Source organism: Cyprinus carpio, unplaced genomic scaffold, assembly GCF_018340385.1.
Source record: "Cyprinus carpio isolate SPL01 unplaced genomic scaffold, ASM1834038v1 S000006725, whole genome shotgun sequence".
Taxonomy (NCBI): domain Eukaryota; kingdom Metazoa; phylum Chordata; class Actinopteri; order Cypriniformes; family Cyprinidae; genus Cyprinus; species Cyprinus carpio.
The window spans coordinates 347,822-364,129 of NW_024879329.1; the positions used below are offsets into that span (position 1 = coordinate 347,822).

Genomic DNA, 16,308 nt, shown 5'->3' on the forward strand with positions numbered 1-16,308 from the left:
CTTGAAGCAACTTCCTGCTGCCAATTTTTTTTATAGCCTGGAATAGTGAGGAAAGGACTGGACTATATATTTCTTTAACAGAAATAAATTAAATTCCAATATCATTCAACTAATGAACGCTGGGGCATATAATAGAATCTCATCTGACATTAAAGGGCATTTCCACCAAATTTTTCAAAAAAATATGTTTAGAATGTTGTTAGTCAAACCATTATGGAAATCAATGTTTACTGTCAACTGTTTGGTGAGTAAATGACGCCAGAACGCTCCTTTGTAGGTGAACAGTTCTGTGGCTATTCACTTAATCAGTCCTCTACAGGGGAGAGTTGAGGAATGGAAGGGAGCTTATCTGCTTCCGGGAGATGAACAATGATCCATTTAATTTCTGCTTGCTCTAAAGATTGCCTGAATCGGAAAGGAGACAGAAAAAACAGAAATAGGAATTGTGCAAGAAAACAAAATAACCGCTTTATAATGTCTGGCATCCGCCTCAGGATTTAATAAAGCAAAAATTTGGTCTATCCTAAAAGAAATGCATGTATCTACCAATTTATGACATCACATGTTAAATCTCTGATCTCCAAATCCCTCTAAGATCTCTCTGTATTTTCATCTCATGTTGAACTAGACGGCTCTCTTTGAGGTGAGTTTAAGTCCAAGACAGATTCATTAGTCAGACGTCTACCTGACCTGGTTTAAACTCTTAAGGGAGTTTAGATAGCAGGCCCAGTGCTCCATCTTTCTCTGCAAATGTCCAGTAGGCACATTACATTACACCCCTACATCTTTCTACTTCACAAGCACTCAGAGAAACAAGTATTACGCTAATCCCTGTCACCAATTTATCTGCAACACATATTTGTAATGCTGCAATAAATTAAATCGCACTTGTAAGGCTCACTTTAGAGAGGAGAAAGATAAAAAGAAGAGGAGACAACTGATAAAACAAGGGTTTTTACTGAAAAAAAAACCAAACATTTAAAATACATTAATTTTATTAAAAAGAAAATGTGAAAAAAAAAACTATTCTTTTCATGTTTTATTCTTTATTTTTTGGGGTGGCTTTGGCGTCCTTTCCGTTCTTCTTGGTGAGACCACTGAAGTATTTCTCTCTGAAAGAGTTGTGACCCTGGTATGGGGTGAAGCGAGGGTCAGCAAGGTGCGACAGTCTGTCTGAATCCTGCAAGAAAGCATATTAAACAGCTTAAATAAAGAGAACATCCGAAGTGCAGGATTCAAGCAAATCTTCAGTGGTGGAGAGTTCAATTCTATTAGCATTTTCTCTCTTAGAGGTTAGGAACAACAGTCAACTTCAAAAGGCAAATTGGTTTGAATAGTTTTTTATTGGCAATAGCCTACATTCAGGTGGAGCTGGTTATTTTCTTATTTTACATTTTCTGGAAGAAACAAAGTCATGTGCCTTACTGGTCAAAAGTTTAGAACAATTAATAATGTTTTTTTTTTTTTTTTTAAGAAATATTTAATGCCCACCAAGACTGCATTAATTAAACCAAAATGCAGTAAAAACTGTAGTATTTTTGTAATTTACCCCTGTAATGGCAAAACTTAATTTTCATTAGACATTACTTCATTTTACAGTGTAACATGATCCTTAAGAAATCATTGTAATATGCTGATTTCATTCAGCAAAGATACATTAAATTGATAAGTGACATTAAAGACATTTGTAATTATAAAAGACTTATTTTTCAAATAAATGCTGTTCACTGAACGTTCTGTTTATCAAAGAATCCTGCAAAAAAAAAAAAAAAAAAAAAAAAAAAAAACCCATCACCATTTCCACAGAAATATTAAACAGAAAAAAAAGCCAAAACTGATAATAACTGAGCATCAAATCAGCATATGAGAATGATTTCTGAAGGCTCATGTGGCACTGAAGACTGGAGTAATGGCTGCTTTGCTATCCAAGGAATAATTTAGATTTTAAAATATGGTTGTTCTAAATTGTGTTCATTTTTCACAATATTGTATTTTTTATTAAATAAATGCAGCCTTGGTGAGCATAAAAGACTTCTTTCACAAACATTAACCAAACTTTTGTCCTCTAGTGAAAGTTTAAAATGTAATGCAAAACAAGTAGTGGATAGAGTACTTTTAAATTTTTATGAGTTTAAATGTACGTATTCAAATATTTCAACAAAAAACAAAGACGCACTAAAGTACAGCACACTTTCATGTCTTCCCTTCACAAGCTCACAGTCAAGTGCCTAATGACAGACAGCAGAGTGTTAAGTTCCTCAGATTTTCCTGCTCAGAGCTTAAGCAGGACCTGCTGGAGGAGGGCAGGAGGGAAGCACACTGCACCACAGGCTAACGAGGTGGCAGGAAGACTGTGAGCTTAAAGTGATGACTCCAGCTCTGGGCCTGCAAACCATCAACGGCACCTTCTACAACACACTCCCATCTGCCAGTCAGCAAGGACTCAACTCAGGTCACACGCGCCGGGCTCTAGTTTACAACGCAACCTACGCAACACAGACCACACAAGCCTCAGGAACAGACCCTATACTGTCTGTGGTGGTCTATGGCCTGTAATGTCAATTAGAATTACAGGATGAACAAATGAAGAGGAAAGCACTGGGAATCTAATGAAAACTGTCATGAAATGTCCAAGTCATATTACACTCCAAATACAGCAATAAAAAAATTACAAAATTAATATATAGAGTGCCAATCATTAACTTCAATTTAATTCAGTGCCTTACAAAAATTCTTTCAAAAAAGTCTTGTTCTTTATGCTAAATATAATTCAGTAGTTTTGGTTTGTGACTTTCTTTGTAAGATTTACCCAAGAATAAAACCAGATCTTTGGTGTAGGTACTTCAGCAGGGGACATGAGGACACACAGAATCTATGTGCCAAAATGTAAAGAGAAACAACAGAGTGAGAGAGAGAGATGGAAACAGAGAGAAAGAGAATGAGACAAGGCAGAAACATGGCCTCATCTTGACTCAGAGTTGTTTGACAGTTATGGACTAATGCTACATCTGCTAAGCTCCTAAAAGTCCTGCGTTTCTGTTCTAAAAATAAGCTACACTGGGAAATATTTATCCCATAACGCAACAAGACATGTTCCTTCTGTTCTCAAACAAAAGCAACAGAACTCTAAACCTAATATTATAATTCATGTGAAGAGCATTTGTAGAACAGTCTAACAGAGCCGATCAAGGACATGAGGATAAAATCCATAAACAATGAGCAACAGACACTAGTCAGATGTTTTTTGCTACTGCTGGACACGAGGAGAAGTTTTGCAGAGATCTCCACAATCTTATTGACGGAACTGATGCCAAGATCACATCAGAGCTACTTAAGCTTTGGGAAATGAGCCAAATTTTCACAGAAGAGACTGATTTAATAGTAATTTTTTGTCTTTGGGGATTGAAACAAGTTCAGGAGGAAAACAAGGACATGACATCTACAGATAACATACACGTTCCAGTTTTGGAGCAGAAGTCGGTGGAGACACATGCCAGTCTGGGTAAATATTCGTGCGTGGGTTTCAGGAAAGCTTTTATGGGAACAATTTGGGGTTTTGAAGTGAAGTGGTTGTCAAATCCAAAGATGGATTGTTTTCCATACAATGTGTGATTAAGTCATTAAAGCGGCGTAAAAACAGAGAGTCAATCACAGCCAGATGGCAGGATTATTTTCAGATTGGCGCCATAAAAGACGTAGCAGTATAAAACATGTTCAGGACAGTTTGCATATATCAAGCTCATCTTTAGACCAAAGGGCCTCCACCCAAAAAAGCCTCACATACCTCAGGCTCCTTAGTCTTCTCCATGGTGATGAGTCTTCGTGACGTGTGGCTGGACAGAGTTTGTTCGCAGTTGCTGATGAGAGTCAAACAGGGGTGAAGAGGCACCATCTCCTCACAGTACCTGCAGACCACAGTACAGTTTCAGATCAGCCAGCTGCACGCTTAAAAAACGAAACACCTTGATAGTGGTAGGGGATGTCACAACTATCAGCTGTAGTTGCTGAAATTGTGCCACTGCTCACTTGTGTGTGTCACATGCACTGCATAGCAATGGAAAAAGGGTGATACATTAAACTGGCATTTTTCATAGACTGCCTGCCAATTATTCCCCAGTGAACAAGGAGGTCACCAAAACAAAAACAGAAGCAATGCATGAATGTAGTCGATCATTAGAGTGTGCATGGATCTGCACTTTGAATTACCACCTTAACACACCATCTGAGTATCTTCAGGATACTCATTTCAACATACTAAGATTTAGGACAAGCTCATTCTAATTTCAAATACTATTTATAATGGATTTTTTGCAGACTGGGACACAGCAAGTGTCTCGACTTCTTCTGGATGACGCATTAAAAAATAATCGGCTCATAAAAGTCCTTGTCTTTGAATTGGACTACACAGCTTTCTCTGTGTTTGTTGTTGCACTGACTTGTTGATACATCATGCTCTAAAGACCGATTTAACAAAATAACTTCTGAAAACACATATTACACAAATTTTTCGCATTTGTGACCATTTTAAACCGCAATCTGAAGCACTGCCACAACCATGAGAGCACATCTAACCAGAACCACTAAGAACATCTAAACTATTCGTTGTTCCCAGAGGCAGTGAAGACATTTAGTAGGGACATTAACTCAGCAGTGAGTTGAGCTGGTGGGCTGTTAACATTCACATGCTGACAGACGTGTTCACACGCATCGACTCCCTTCATTTTTCAGACGATTACGTAAATATGGCTAGTGCCTGAAATCAATGAAAAAAAATGGGTTTGAGGGCTGCCAGCTCTAGCTGAACCTCATCCACACAAAGCCAGTGATCCACAAACCATTGCGCACACGCAGTTAGCTGTGTTTCAAACAAATCATAAATTATGTGCCCACGAAGGCATACGAAGCATACATATTCTCCATCGCACTGTTTACACGGAGCTACTCCTGTCACCTTGGAGAAATGTCTAACAAATGTCAGCTTTCCAGGAAAGGGCCCTCTGGAGAACCCCATCCACAGAGATCACATGACAGATTCACATTTCTGAATATAGGGCAATGAGTCAGAACAGTCTAGTGCATTATGGGGTACTAATGACTGACTAACATCCCATGTGGCTCACACTCATCTCTGCCTTCACTTCATGACGTCTGTGTCCCGTAAGAGAGATTATTCTTCTATTTGCAACAATATGGAGTGGTAACAAAACAATTAACATAAAGGTCAAAGATGTGTCAACTGAATCAAAAGACTCACTTTTCAGCGTCATGTTGACGTCTAGATCACGATAGACATTATTAAAATATGTTAGGATATTTTTCTCTGTCATACCTCATTTTGTTTTCTTTTCAACAACTGACCCGTTGCGTCACCAGAAATTTTGATGTTTACTATGGAAGAAGTGTTTAATTTGGACTGGTGCTCGATTGTTAACTTTCTCCTCAAGACAAAGTGGATGAATTGGATACTGAGGGCTGTTTCCACTTCTAACAGTTACAAGGGTAATCAGTGACAAAGCCCTAGATTCCAGCAGCTGTCATATGCTCCTTTCACACCAAAGTTTATAAACACAAGTGTTGCTATACTAACGCCGGCTCTGAAGATGCGGTCATAAAGCTCCTGACGCCAGCGCCTCCTTGTGGTGATGTCACTGATAACTATACTGGTTTCTTAGTTAAAGGGGTCATATGACGTTGCTAAAAAGAACATTATTTGGTGTAATGAAACGGGTTGATTTTTACAAAGCTCATAGTTCTGAAAGGTGAAGTGTACACTGATCGGCCAGCTATCCAGTGCACTGTGATTGGCCGAATACCTCAAGCGTGTGATGGAAATGTTACGCCCCTTACCATACTGTGACGAGACAAAACCAGTTAAACCCATTACAAACAAGGCATTTGTTGCATCCAGTAGGGATATAATTACGGATTATAATGACTTATCATTTTTACGTGTTGTGTATAGTGCTGCGTAAACATAAAACCATGTCTGCATTTGTGATCTGAGAAATGAAAAATAAGCGCTACTCTACACTGCTCAAAACTCGTGCTTAAATCTTCGGTGGCAAATTCTTTAAATATGAAAACGTACCTACAGGCTGTGAGTCAGAAGCATCAGACTGTCCTTGAAAAAGTTGGGATTGCCCCATTTTATAGAAACAACTCTCCCAGGATCAGGAAACAGTCCTCCGTAAAATGCGCTGCACACATCTGAATATTTGGGTTGAACTGCTCTGGAACAGTGTTGTAAATACAACTTAACCACTGATTTCTAGTTGTGTCCTCTTTTGGAAAACAACAGCTAGAATCAAAGTTACGCCTTCTTTCTTTGCGTGAACATCTGAGTGGCGTTATGCAAATCTTCCCACACAGTGACGTAGACATGTGTGGGCGTGTTTAAATGAGGCGTTTTAGGAGGGCGTGGTCGACTCTTAACTTTTAGAAAGAATATCTGTTTGGGTTTGCGACTTTAGTCTTTGCAACTTTAGGGATATTATCTATTCATGAACAGCTTGTAACACTCCAAAGAGAAAGGAAAACTTGAAATTGCATCACATGCCCCCTTTAAATTCTTCCTGTCTGCAGACCCCAACACATTCACCAGATACACTTCTGACCCGTCGACCGGATATACTGGAGTTCAGTTGTGTGTAGTTTGGTTCTGGCTCTCTGCAGCACTTAGTGATAAAGATACACAGTACCATTCAAAGTTTGGGGTAATTTAGTTTTTTTTTTTTTTTTTTTTTTTTTTTTGCAAAAAGTCATTTATTGGATCAAAAATAAAACAGTACTATTGTAAAATAATATTAAAATTTAAAATAAGTGTTTACTATTTTAATATATTTTAAAATGCAATTAATTCATGTGATGGCAAAAGTGAATTTTAAGTGGATGAAGTCATTCTAATATGCTGATTTTCTGCTCAAGAAACATTTCTTAATATTTTATTATTATACTATTATTATATGATACATTTTTAATTCAGAACTCTTTGCTGATTAGAGCGTTCAAGATCAGCATTTATCTGAAATAAAAATCTTTTGTATTTTTAAGTAGCTTTTGATAAATTCATTTAATGTGTACTTGCTGAATAAAAGTTGAACGTAGTGTACAATACAGATCTTTCGCTTCCACTATCATATTAGTATTTTGTTAACATTGTGCCAGACACACTTTGAATTAGAGCTGGATATTGTACGACATTAATTAATCTGTAGGATATTATATGAATGAACACAAAAATAAAAAATAAGGAGAAAAAGAACTGTGATATGTGACTGTATCTGCACAGCCCTACTTGGAAAGCACTTCAATCATGAATTAAATCAAGACAACGCAAGCTAAAATCATTATTGTTGGCATCAGCAATCTTGTGGGAGTGAATCCCGTAACTATATGATGGAAAATCTGTCTATAAGGGAGACGGAGATGAGGTAAAGGTGTAGATCAAGCGGCGGGCCCCTCCTTTGAGTAACTGCTCTTCCCGGGCCCTGTAATCAGTGGAGAGCATGATCTGTGGACACTGCTGTTTGTGGTCAGTGGGAAATACCCCACGGCTTCACACCTGCTCCTCTTCTGGGCTGACCGCAGGTCAACAAGTCTGAGCAGGTTTAACATCCACCACCTCAACAGGGGGCTTGGGCTACTGATGTGCTTTGAGCGCCTATCCACAGGCATAGGAAGGTACAAGACAGCCCCCTAGTGACTGATTCAGTACACATATGCTGGAGGAATCTGCTGCATCTGATAAAGTTAGTGAATGTTATCAAGCTGTCTGATTAGATGTACTTACTCTGGTCTGTAGATTGGAAGCCAATAGACGAGACGTCCACCTAAAACCAAATGGTGGGCTGCAAAATTCAAGAGGTCGGCAAAGATATCACTCAGGTGATACGCCATTGAAACGGGGACATGACTCTCTCCAGAGCTGCATTGGGATATGAAACACAAGAAAATATAATCAACTCAGAATCTCAAGAGAAAAAAGTCTGTCATCATTTACCTGCCCTCAAGTAATCAGTCAGGAATCAGCCAATCACACACTGATCAAAGTCTAACGAACAAATCAATTTAAAATTTAGCTTTTTGAAGCACTGCAATTGCAAGCAAAGGGGTGACTAATACATTATACACAACATTACCTTTTGTGTTCCATTGGGAAAAGAAAGCCAGAAGTGTTTTGAAACAACAGGAGTGTGAGTAAATGATGCCAATTTTAATTTTTTGGGTAAACTGAACACAAGAACCGGTTTCCTATACCTGGATCAAGTGAACATCAAACTCTGATACAGTCTTCAAGACATTATTATTTTCTCAGGCCTGAATAAACATTAGTAACTAGTATATAAATATATAAAGATTTTTCAGTACTGGTAATAAAAATAATATCTGGGTCACACTTTATTTTAAGGTCCAATTCTCACCATTAATAAACCATTAACTATGACTTTTGCCTCAAACTCCTAAATTGCTGCTTATTAATAGTTAGTAAGGTAGTTGTTGAGTTTAAATATTGGGTAGGGTTAGGAATGTAGAATATGGTCATGCAGAATATGTGCTTAATAAGCACTAATAAACAGCCAATATGTTAATAACAAGCATGCTAATAAGCAAATAGTTAATAGTGAGAATTGGTCCCTATATTAAGGTGTTATGAATATTTGTTTCTTGAGCACCAAATCAGAATGATTTCTGAAGGATCATGTGACACTGAAGACTGAAGTAACGGCAGCAGAAAATTCAGCTTTACCATCACAGGAATAAACTACATTTGAAATATAAATAAAAATAAAGTTATTTTAAATTTTTACTATTACTATTACTATTATTTCTCAATACTTCTCTTTTTACTGTATCATTGATCCAAAAAGCAGGACAGACTTAATTTTAAAAAGCCTTTGAATGCTAGTGTAACTGTATAGCCTTGTACCATTTGTTGTGTTAGAGGTGAGGCAAAGGATTACTGAAAGACTGGCTCATATCTAAAGAGTGTTTCAAGTGGATCCATTAAAAATGCAGGTGGATAAAAGTGATAGGCTTACAAGTCCTCAGGAGGTTTGATGATATCTTTATGAGATCCCGTTCTCCTTGTGGACTCACGAATGCCATATGGAGCTACACAAAGGGAAAAGAAAAACACTTGAAGCTTCAAAACAACAGTTAATAGTAACAAATAAAAAAATCATGTGGCTTTAAAGGTGAAGTGTGTAATTTATGAGCCACTAAACATAATTGAACGATGTTTACAAAAAGTATTCCCATGCAACTGAAATTCCAGAATCTCGATCCAGCTTGTTTTCAGCTGATCCAATCAGGTGTGCAATAGTTTTTTAACATAAAAATAAACTGTACACCCTTCACCTTTGAAGACCTTAAGTTTCTAGGTACGTACGGTCTGTAACAATGGCATCAAACTGTGCAGTTTTTCTCCAAAGAGGCTTGGAAGCATCAGACACCATGACGTCGACATAGAGACTCTCAGTCCCATACTGCCGCAGGTTCGCTCGGATGTTCTCATCCGGTCCTCTCCATTTCTGATTCTTCCTGCTGGCTTTTCCTGCAACAGTTTTAAAAGCTCACAGGTGTGCACTCACTACAAAAGTATGACTAAACCTACACTGTGTGAAAACTGAAGGAGAAAATTATTGGAAGGCTTTAAAAAAAAAACACACACCTATTCCATGAATAGTGTTATAATCTATGTCTGTTCCACATACATACGCCCCAAAGTGTGAACACGCTACCAGAAGACTACCTGAAAAACAAAACAGAGTAAGACAATTATCATTACAGAATTTAAGATAATAATATTAGTAATCTGTACAGTAGATCTTTATATCTGCTTGACAAAGTATGGCCTATAAGGATTTCCTGGCAACCAGAAAGCGTTCAACTACATAAGCACATCTGGCCTGCAGATCTCAGCGCATGTGGTGACAACAGACTTATGATAAAGCCCTGGAAACATCATGGCACGCTACAAACTCACAATAAGCCACACTTTGGGAAAGAGACCGAGAGAGCAATGCAGCCCCATGCTGTTTTAAAAGCCAGCAATCCTTCATTTGACTGATGACACTCGAAAGTGTCTTTTCAAAGTCAAATGAAAGAGGAAAAGTCAGCCAACTGAGACTGAAAAGTGAGAATTTCTGTAAGCCAATTCAAAAAATAAAAAATAAAAAGAATATGATATATAGATCTGCTCCTGGTTTGTGTTAGACACAAATAAGAGACAGAAGATGACGGCCCATATCTTCAATCACTCAGACAAGTTGTCAGATGTGATTTCACTCAGAACGAGAAACAAACACAAACACCTGCTTGAGTTTGGCCCAAAATGAAGCGTCTAAACTGTTCTGATTAACAACGTGCCAAACAAACCCATTTCGCAAGACTAAATGAATTAATTTGCAGAATAAAGATATCTGACATCATAGGCATGTTGGATGAGAAACTTCTACACTGACTTTTTATATTAAAACTGACTTTTTAATACTAGTTGTCGAAGAACCACATTCCAATAATTATTTAATGAACAGAAGTAAATATAAGTAAATTGATAAAATGCATTACTGCTAAAAATTACTATTTCAAATAAATACCATTCTTTGAAACTTGCCATTCATCAAAAAATTTGAAAATGCATTACAAAAAATAATTCCACAAAAAAAAAAAAAAAAAAACAGCACAAATGTTTTCAGCATTGATAATAATAAGAAATATTTCTTGAGCATCAAATCAGCATATTAGAATGATTTCTGAAGACTGAAGTAATGGCTGCTGAAAATTCAGCTTGAATACAATACACTTAAAAAATATTACAATAGAAAATAGTAATTTATTTACAATATTACTGTTTTTACTGTATTTTTGATTAAATAAATGCAGCATTGATGAACAGAAAAGACTTCTTTTTTTGGTTTTATAAATGCATTCTCAACCCTGAACTTTTGAACAACAGTGTTTATGATGGCTATTTTACAACTGCTTTAGATATGGCTCATCCAAACAGATATTTGAGTCTGAATTTATGTCAAGAGACATGAATGGTTGTATTTAAAAGCCTTCTATGCGCTTGGACATTTCCTCACCTGTTCCAACAAAAGGATCATAAACCAAATCATCAGCCTTTACTTTGGCATGATTGGCCATGATGAAGGAGAGGCCAGCGTCCATACTAGTGTTCCCAATGAAATGTCTCTTCTTCACACTGTAAGAGCGAATTAATTCTCTCTGACCATCTGCAATCTGAAGAGAAAACTGTTTAATATTTAAGAGTTGATACAGTAGGTAATCTTTTATTTCAAAGACATCATTCATCTAGGCCACAAATCAAGCATTTTACAAATCTATACAATAGTCAAATGTGAAGGCTAGTTCATCTGCAAAGACTACAGTTCAGAAATGTAATATATATATATATATATATATATATATATATATATCTATATCTATATATATATATATATATATATACATACATACATACATACATATATATATATATATATATGGAAAGTGCTGCTCACCCATCTCCCAAAGAATATATGGAAAGGCTCTTCTGGGATGTCATTAGGATCAGATCCATAATCCTCCAGCAAACAGAAAATATGTTCTGGATCCTTCAGATTGACTGTCCCTTTAAATGGCAAGAAGTCTAGAGCCTGTGGCAAAAGCACACTTTATATATCCACATATGTTTTTCACTGTCCATAACAGAAGACATTCAAACTTGCAGTTAAAACTGTTGCTACATTAACACCAATTATGGATTGTATTCTACAGAACCAGGTGTTCAAAATGCACAAACATGTAAATACAGCAAAACACTTACATCAATCTTTTTGATTCTGTCCTTAAACACTAATGTTTTGTTGAAAGTGTAGACATTGATCTTATAAGTTGAATTTTGTTGTAGATATGGAGCCTGTGAACAAGTAATACAAGAGATTCAGATATATTTTCTGTAAACCACATTGTATTTATTAAGAGAACATGAACAAACCATGTTTTCTGCTGGATACTCCAACAATGACGTCCTAAGCTCATCTGTTGTTGTTCCATGACCCCAAAGTTCAAAAGAAGACCTTGAAAGCAATATTAAACTTCACATAAATCCAGCAATTCAATAATTATTACTGTTTTTTGCTTTTGTTCAATTAAAGGGTTAGTTCACCCAAAAATAAAAATTATACTTTGAAAGATCAAAGACAATTTTTTAATATAACTCCGACTGGATTCTTCTGAAAGAAGAAAGTCATATACACCTAGGATGCCTTGAGGGTGAGTAATTTATGGGAAAATTTGCATTTTTGGGTGAACTAATCCTTCAAGGCTTTACAATAAGATCTTTTGTTTGTTAATGTCAATAAACAAACTAACAATGAGCGATAGACCTATATATTTTAACTGCATTAATTAATCCTTGTAAAAAAAAAAAAAAAAAATTACATTTATTCACTGTTTCTTCATTTCAATTCACAGGGCATTATCTAATATTAACTACTTTTGGTTTTGAAATTGTATATACTGAAATTAGCATTAAGATAAATATATGATGTAGAAATATTGTCCATTGTTGGTTCACGTTAACTCATGTAATTAACTAATATAAACAACCGAAAGCTTATTGTAAGATAGCACCCATGTTTTCTCCCATGAAATATTCATACACTGCTCTTAAGCCAATTATTTAGTATATTCAAACACATGAAGTGTCTTGATTAGAGTAATATTTATAATAGTTTGTCATCTTGAGCATTTTACATGTAATGTAAGTGTAATAAAATACTACAACCTACTTTCCACAAACTGTTCTGGACATGACACTCCGTATATCATCTTCAGATAAGCCTTTCAGTTGCCAAAAGGGAGACTGATGAGAAAAAGAGTTAGAAAATAAATAACATAACAGTTACTTATGTCAAGTGAAAACTATTTTGGGTTACCTTTTCGCTGAATGTTTCTGATGTATCAAATGGACGGTTCCTTAGAGACAGCAATGCTTTTATTTCCTGCAAACAATAATTCAGGGAGTGATATATGAATATCTACCAAACACAATTAGATCTTAGATTTAAATTAAAATAATTAACTCTATAATACTGAATTGAACTGTGAGTAATGAGTTCTCTATTCCGAAGTACACTCTCAAAGATTAATTCTAGCGTTTTGACACGAAGGTGTGAGTGAACTGAAGGTTTACAGTTTGTACCGGTAATCTAAAATCGACGTTATCATGTGCAAGATGAAGTAAATATTTTCTGCACGCTCGACCACATTAGACAGCCATGTTTGTGTGCTACATTCATTATCATCCGATGAGTAAATTGTGCTAGTAACAACAGTCCTACTTGGCATCCCCGTACGCAAATCGCCTAAGCGAAAGCCTTGTAAAAGGATTAGACATTTGTACTTTTCAATGCCAGTTTTAACTACTGTAAATCACACTCATGCGTAAAATTAAGTAACGTTAGGCTACATTTCCTTTGGAGTCGGAACAGTTGTGTGTTCGTGAAAGCAGAATTATTATTTTTTTTCTTATTTTTTGATGTATATAGTCCTTTTTGAAAATGGAAAAGATTTCGTGTCACCTGATGATATCTTTTAATCTTATCTACACGCTCATTAACTTAGGAGAGGTTAAAATCTTCCCTATCATTGGTTCATCATCTCGTACAGTGACATGATTCTCGTGCTCTGATTGGTTGGTTTGCACGTCAATCATTCTCACAAGAGATCAGAAAAGTATCTACTGCTGAACTTGTAATATATCCACTTTCCATCGCTGTTACAGTATGACAACCATCATCAAGAAGCCGAACAAAAGCGGTAAGGTTTTATTATAATACACCTAACGTGTTATGCATATATTTCGATGTCAAATAAATCTTTGTAAAGTTGATCACATCGATAAACTAAGCTGTCATAGACTGTCACTAATAATCTTATAAGCTACAGTGTTCTGTATATAGTTTCATATACAGTATAGTTGTTAATGTGTATTGTATATAGTGCCGTTTCATGCAGGCTTTGCAACCTCAGAGTAGAACTGCGATGTCTCAATTCTAATGTCCCAATTGTTCTGTATATTAAGACTGAATTATTATTGAGAATAAATTCAGTTGAATTGAACTGGAAATGAGGTTGATGAATACAGAACTGTACTTCAAATTTTGAAGAATTATTAAAATAATAAAAACTTAAAAGCAGCTGCATTACGTGCAATTTATATAATTATAATATTTATACAATAATATAATAAATATAATAATTTCATTTTTCAGTATGAATTTGGAATATTTCAAGAAAGAGTTCATATTACTGATACATGTAGTTGAATATAATAATCAGTATCTGAAATGTCACCTATAAAATGTGAATTTAAATTATAAGCTACATTTCTCCTGATCATAATAATTTTTCCTAGTAAGCATTATTTTCCAAATTTGAGCCAAATAACATAAACAGTGTGAAACCTTAAACACACACTACAAAAGATATTTATTTATTTTTGTCCATTTTTATAATCCTTTAAAAGTGTTTTCTTAGTATTATTTATGTTTTTTTTTTTTTTACAATTTAGTTTCCATTGATTTATATTTCAGTTTTTTTTTGTTTTTTTTTTTCCAGTTGGTAATGCAGTGCTGCTTCAACTTTAAAATTTCTTTTAGCTGACAATGGCAACATTTCTAATTTTTCATTTAGTTTCATCTAACACTTTTATATTTATTTTAGTTTTGATAGTTTTTAATTTCAATTAACAAAAATATTTTTCTAGTTTTAGTTTTAGTTAACAATAACCTGGAACATTTTTTCCTAGAATCTAGCTATATGATATAGTTTAGCTTAAGTGCCCCGGCTAGTATTGATTACATTGGGTCAGTCTTACTTGTAGACTTCATGAGGCCTTTAAGTTGTTTAAAGGCTGTACGACATGCAATCTTCTCCACTCCCAGCCTGTGTTGTGCCATCAGTGAAGCATGCTGAAAACTAGAGCCGTCCTGTGAGCCAAAGGTCACCATGGAGACAGACGAAGCACCTGGGCAGCCTAATGATGACAGGGCGGAGACCTTTGGGGGGGCAACCGTATCCGTCAAAGGTCTGACAGGAGAACTGGCAGCAGAAATGGTCCAACGGACCACTTGCGAGCGTATCAGAAACACAATCCCTTCAGCAATGGGCAAGGTGAGTCCCCCGCAGATCCAGCGAGGACAGGAGGGCTACGGCAGGCCCTTAGAGGGCTCCAAAACAGAGCAGAGAGGAAAAGACGGCCACCTCTCACATCAAGCCAGAGAGGTCACAGAGCTCTGCCAGGTCATTAGGGAGATCGGGAGAGGCGCGAGGGGACGACGGCGGGGTGTCTGTGCACTCGCGGACACTGTTTGAGAGATATGTCAACTATCTCTATAAACTAGTGGGAGTTCTGCTGCGAGCACGCAAGCAAGGGCTGGTGCACTTTGAAGGTGAGATGCTGTGGCAGGGGAGAGATGATTGGGTGCTCATCACCTTGTTACAGTGATGTTACAGCAGTGCTGGACACCATGTGCCTGTCTGTCCACCATTGCCTATTAGACATCCGTTGTACTTGAACATGGGTTAGGAGTCAGTGTTGTCGACAAAGAAACTTATGCTAATGAGATTCAAACTGAGTGTATTGAATTTCAATGTAGCAAACTGGTACTACCCAAACAGAATTGGAAAAATAATGATTTCAAACAGGATTCAAAAACAGTCTTGTATGTCACTGGTCAACCAGATAGGTTAGCCCTGCCCCCCTCATAGCATTTGTTAAGTCAATGTTTGCTTTTAGGGGCTAAAAAACAGCAACAACGCTTACACTTTTAAACTTAAAAAATATATATTTTAAACCAGTCAGAAAATGGTTTGCTGGTCTTAGTTGGTCTACCAGCTTGGTAAGGCTTGTCTGTTTACTGGTTTTAGAGGTATTTTAAAGAAATAGTTCACCTAAAAATAAAAATTTGCTTAGGCCATCCAAGACTATAGATGAGTTTGTTTCTTCACCAGAACACATTTGGAGAAATGTAGTATTACATCACTTGTTCACTGATGAATCATTTGCAGTGAATGGGTGCCGTCAGAGTGAGTTTTTTTCACTTCATAAGAGTGTTGATTACTCATTGTGAATTATTGTGATGTTTTGATCTCTCATTCTGACGGCAACCATTCACTTGTGAATTATTGTGCGAGCAAGGGACGTAATGCTAATGGCCTGAGGGTGAGTAAACTTTCATTTTTGAGTGAACTATTCCTTTAAGCAGTTTTTTTTTTCAGAAGGGCAACCTACAGATG

At 36.4% G+C, this 16,308-nt stretch overlaps 1 protein-coding gene across 1 annotated transcript; it reads right to left on the minus strand.

Moving 5' to 3' along the window:
* Positions 1 to 952: 952 nt before the first annotated feature.
* LOC109105922 (tRNA (guanine(10)-N2)-methyltransferase homolog) lies at positions 953 to 13,268 on the minus strand. The gene is made up of 13 exons (XM_042755575.1): positions 13,211 to 13,268; positions 12,945 to 13,010; positions 12,798 to 12,871; positions 12,002 to 12,083; positions 11,831 to 11,923; positions 11,526 to 11,660; positions 11,088 to 11,244; positions 9,671 to 9,751; positions 9,389 to 9,553; positions 9,039 to 9,111; positions 7,790 to 7,924; positions 3,785 to 3,905; positions 953 to 1,180 (listed from the first exon to the last, which is right to left on the minus strand). The coding sequence occupies exons 3-13, from the start codon at positions 12,818 to 12,820 to the stop codon at positions 1,040 to 1,042; spliced, it is 1,206 nt and encodes a 401-aa protein (XP_042611509.1). The 5' UTR covers positions 12,821 to 12,871; positions 12,945 to 13,010; positions 13,211 to 13,268; the 3' UTR covers positions 953 to 1,039.
* Between the last annotated feature and the right edge of the window lie 3,040 nt (positions 13,269 to 16,308).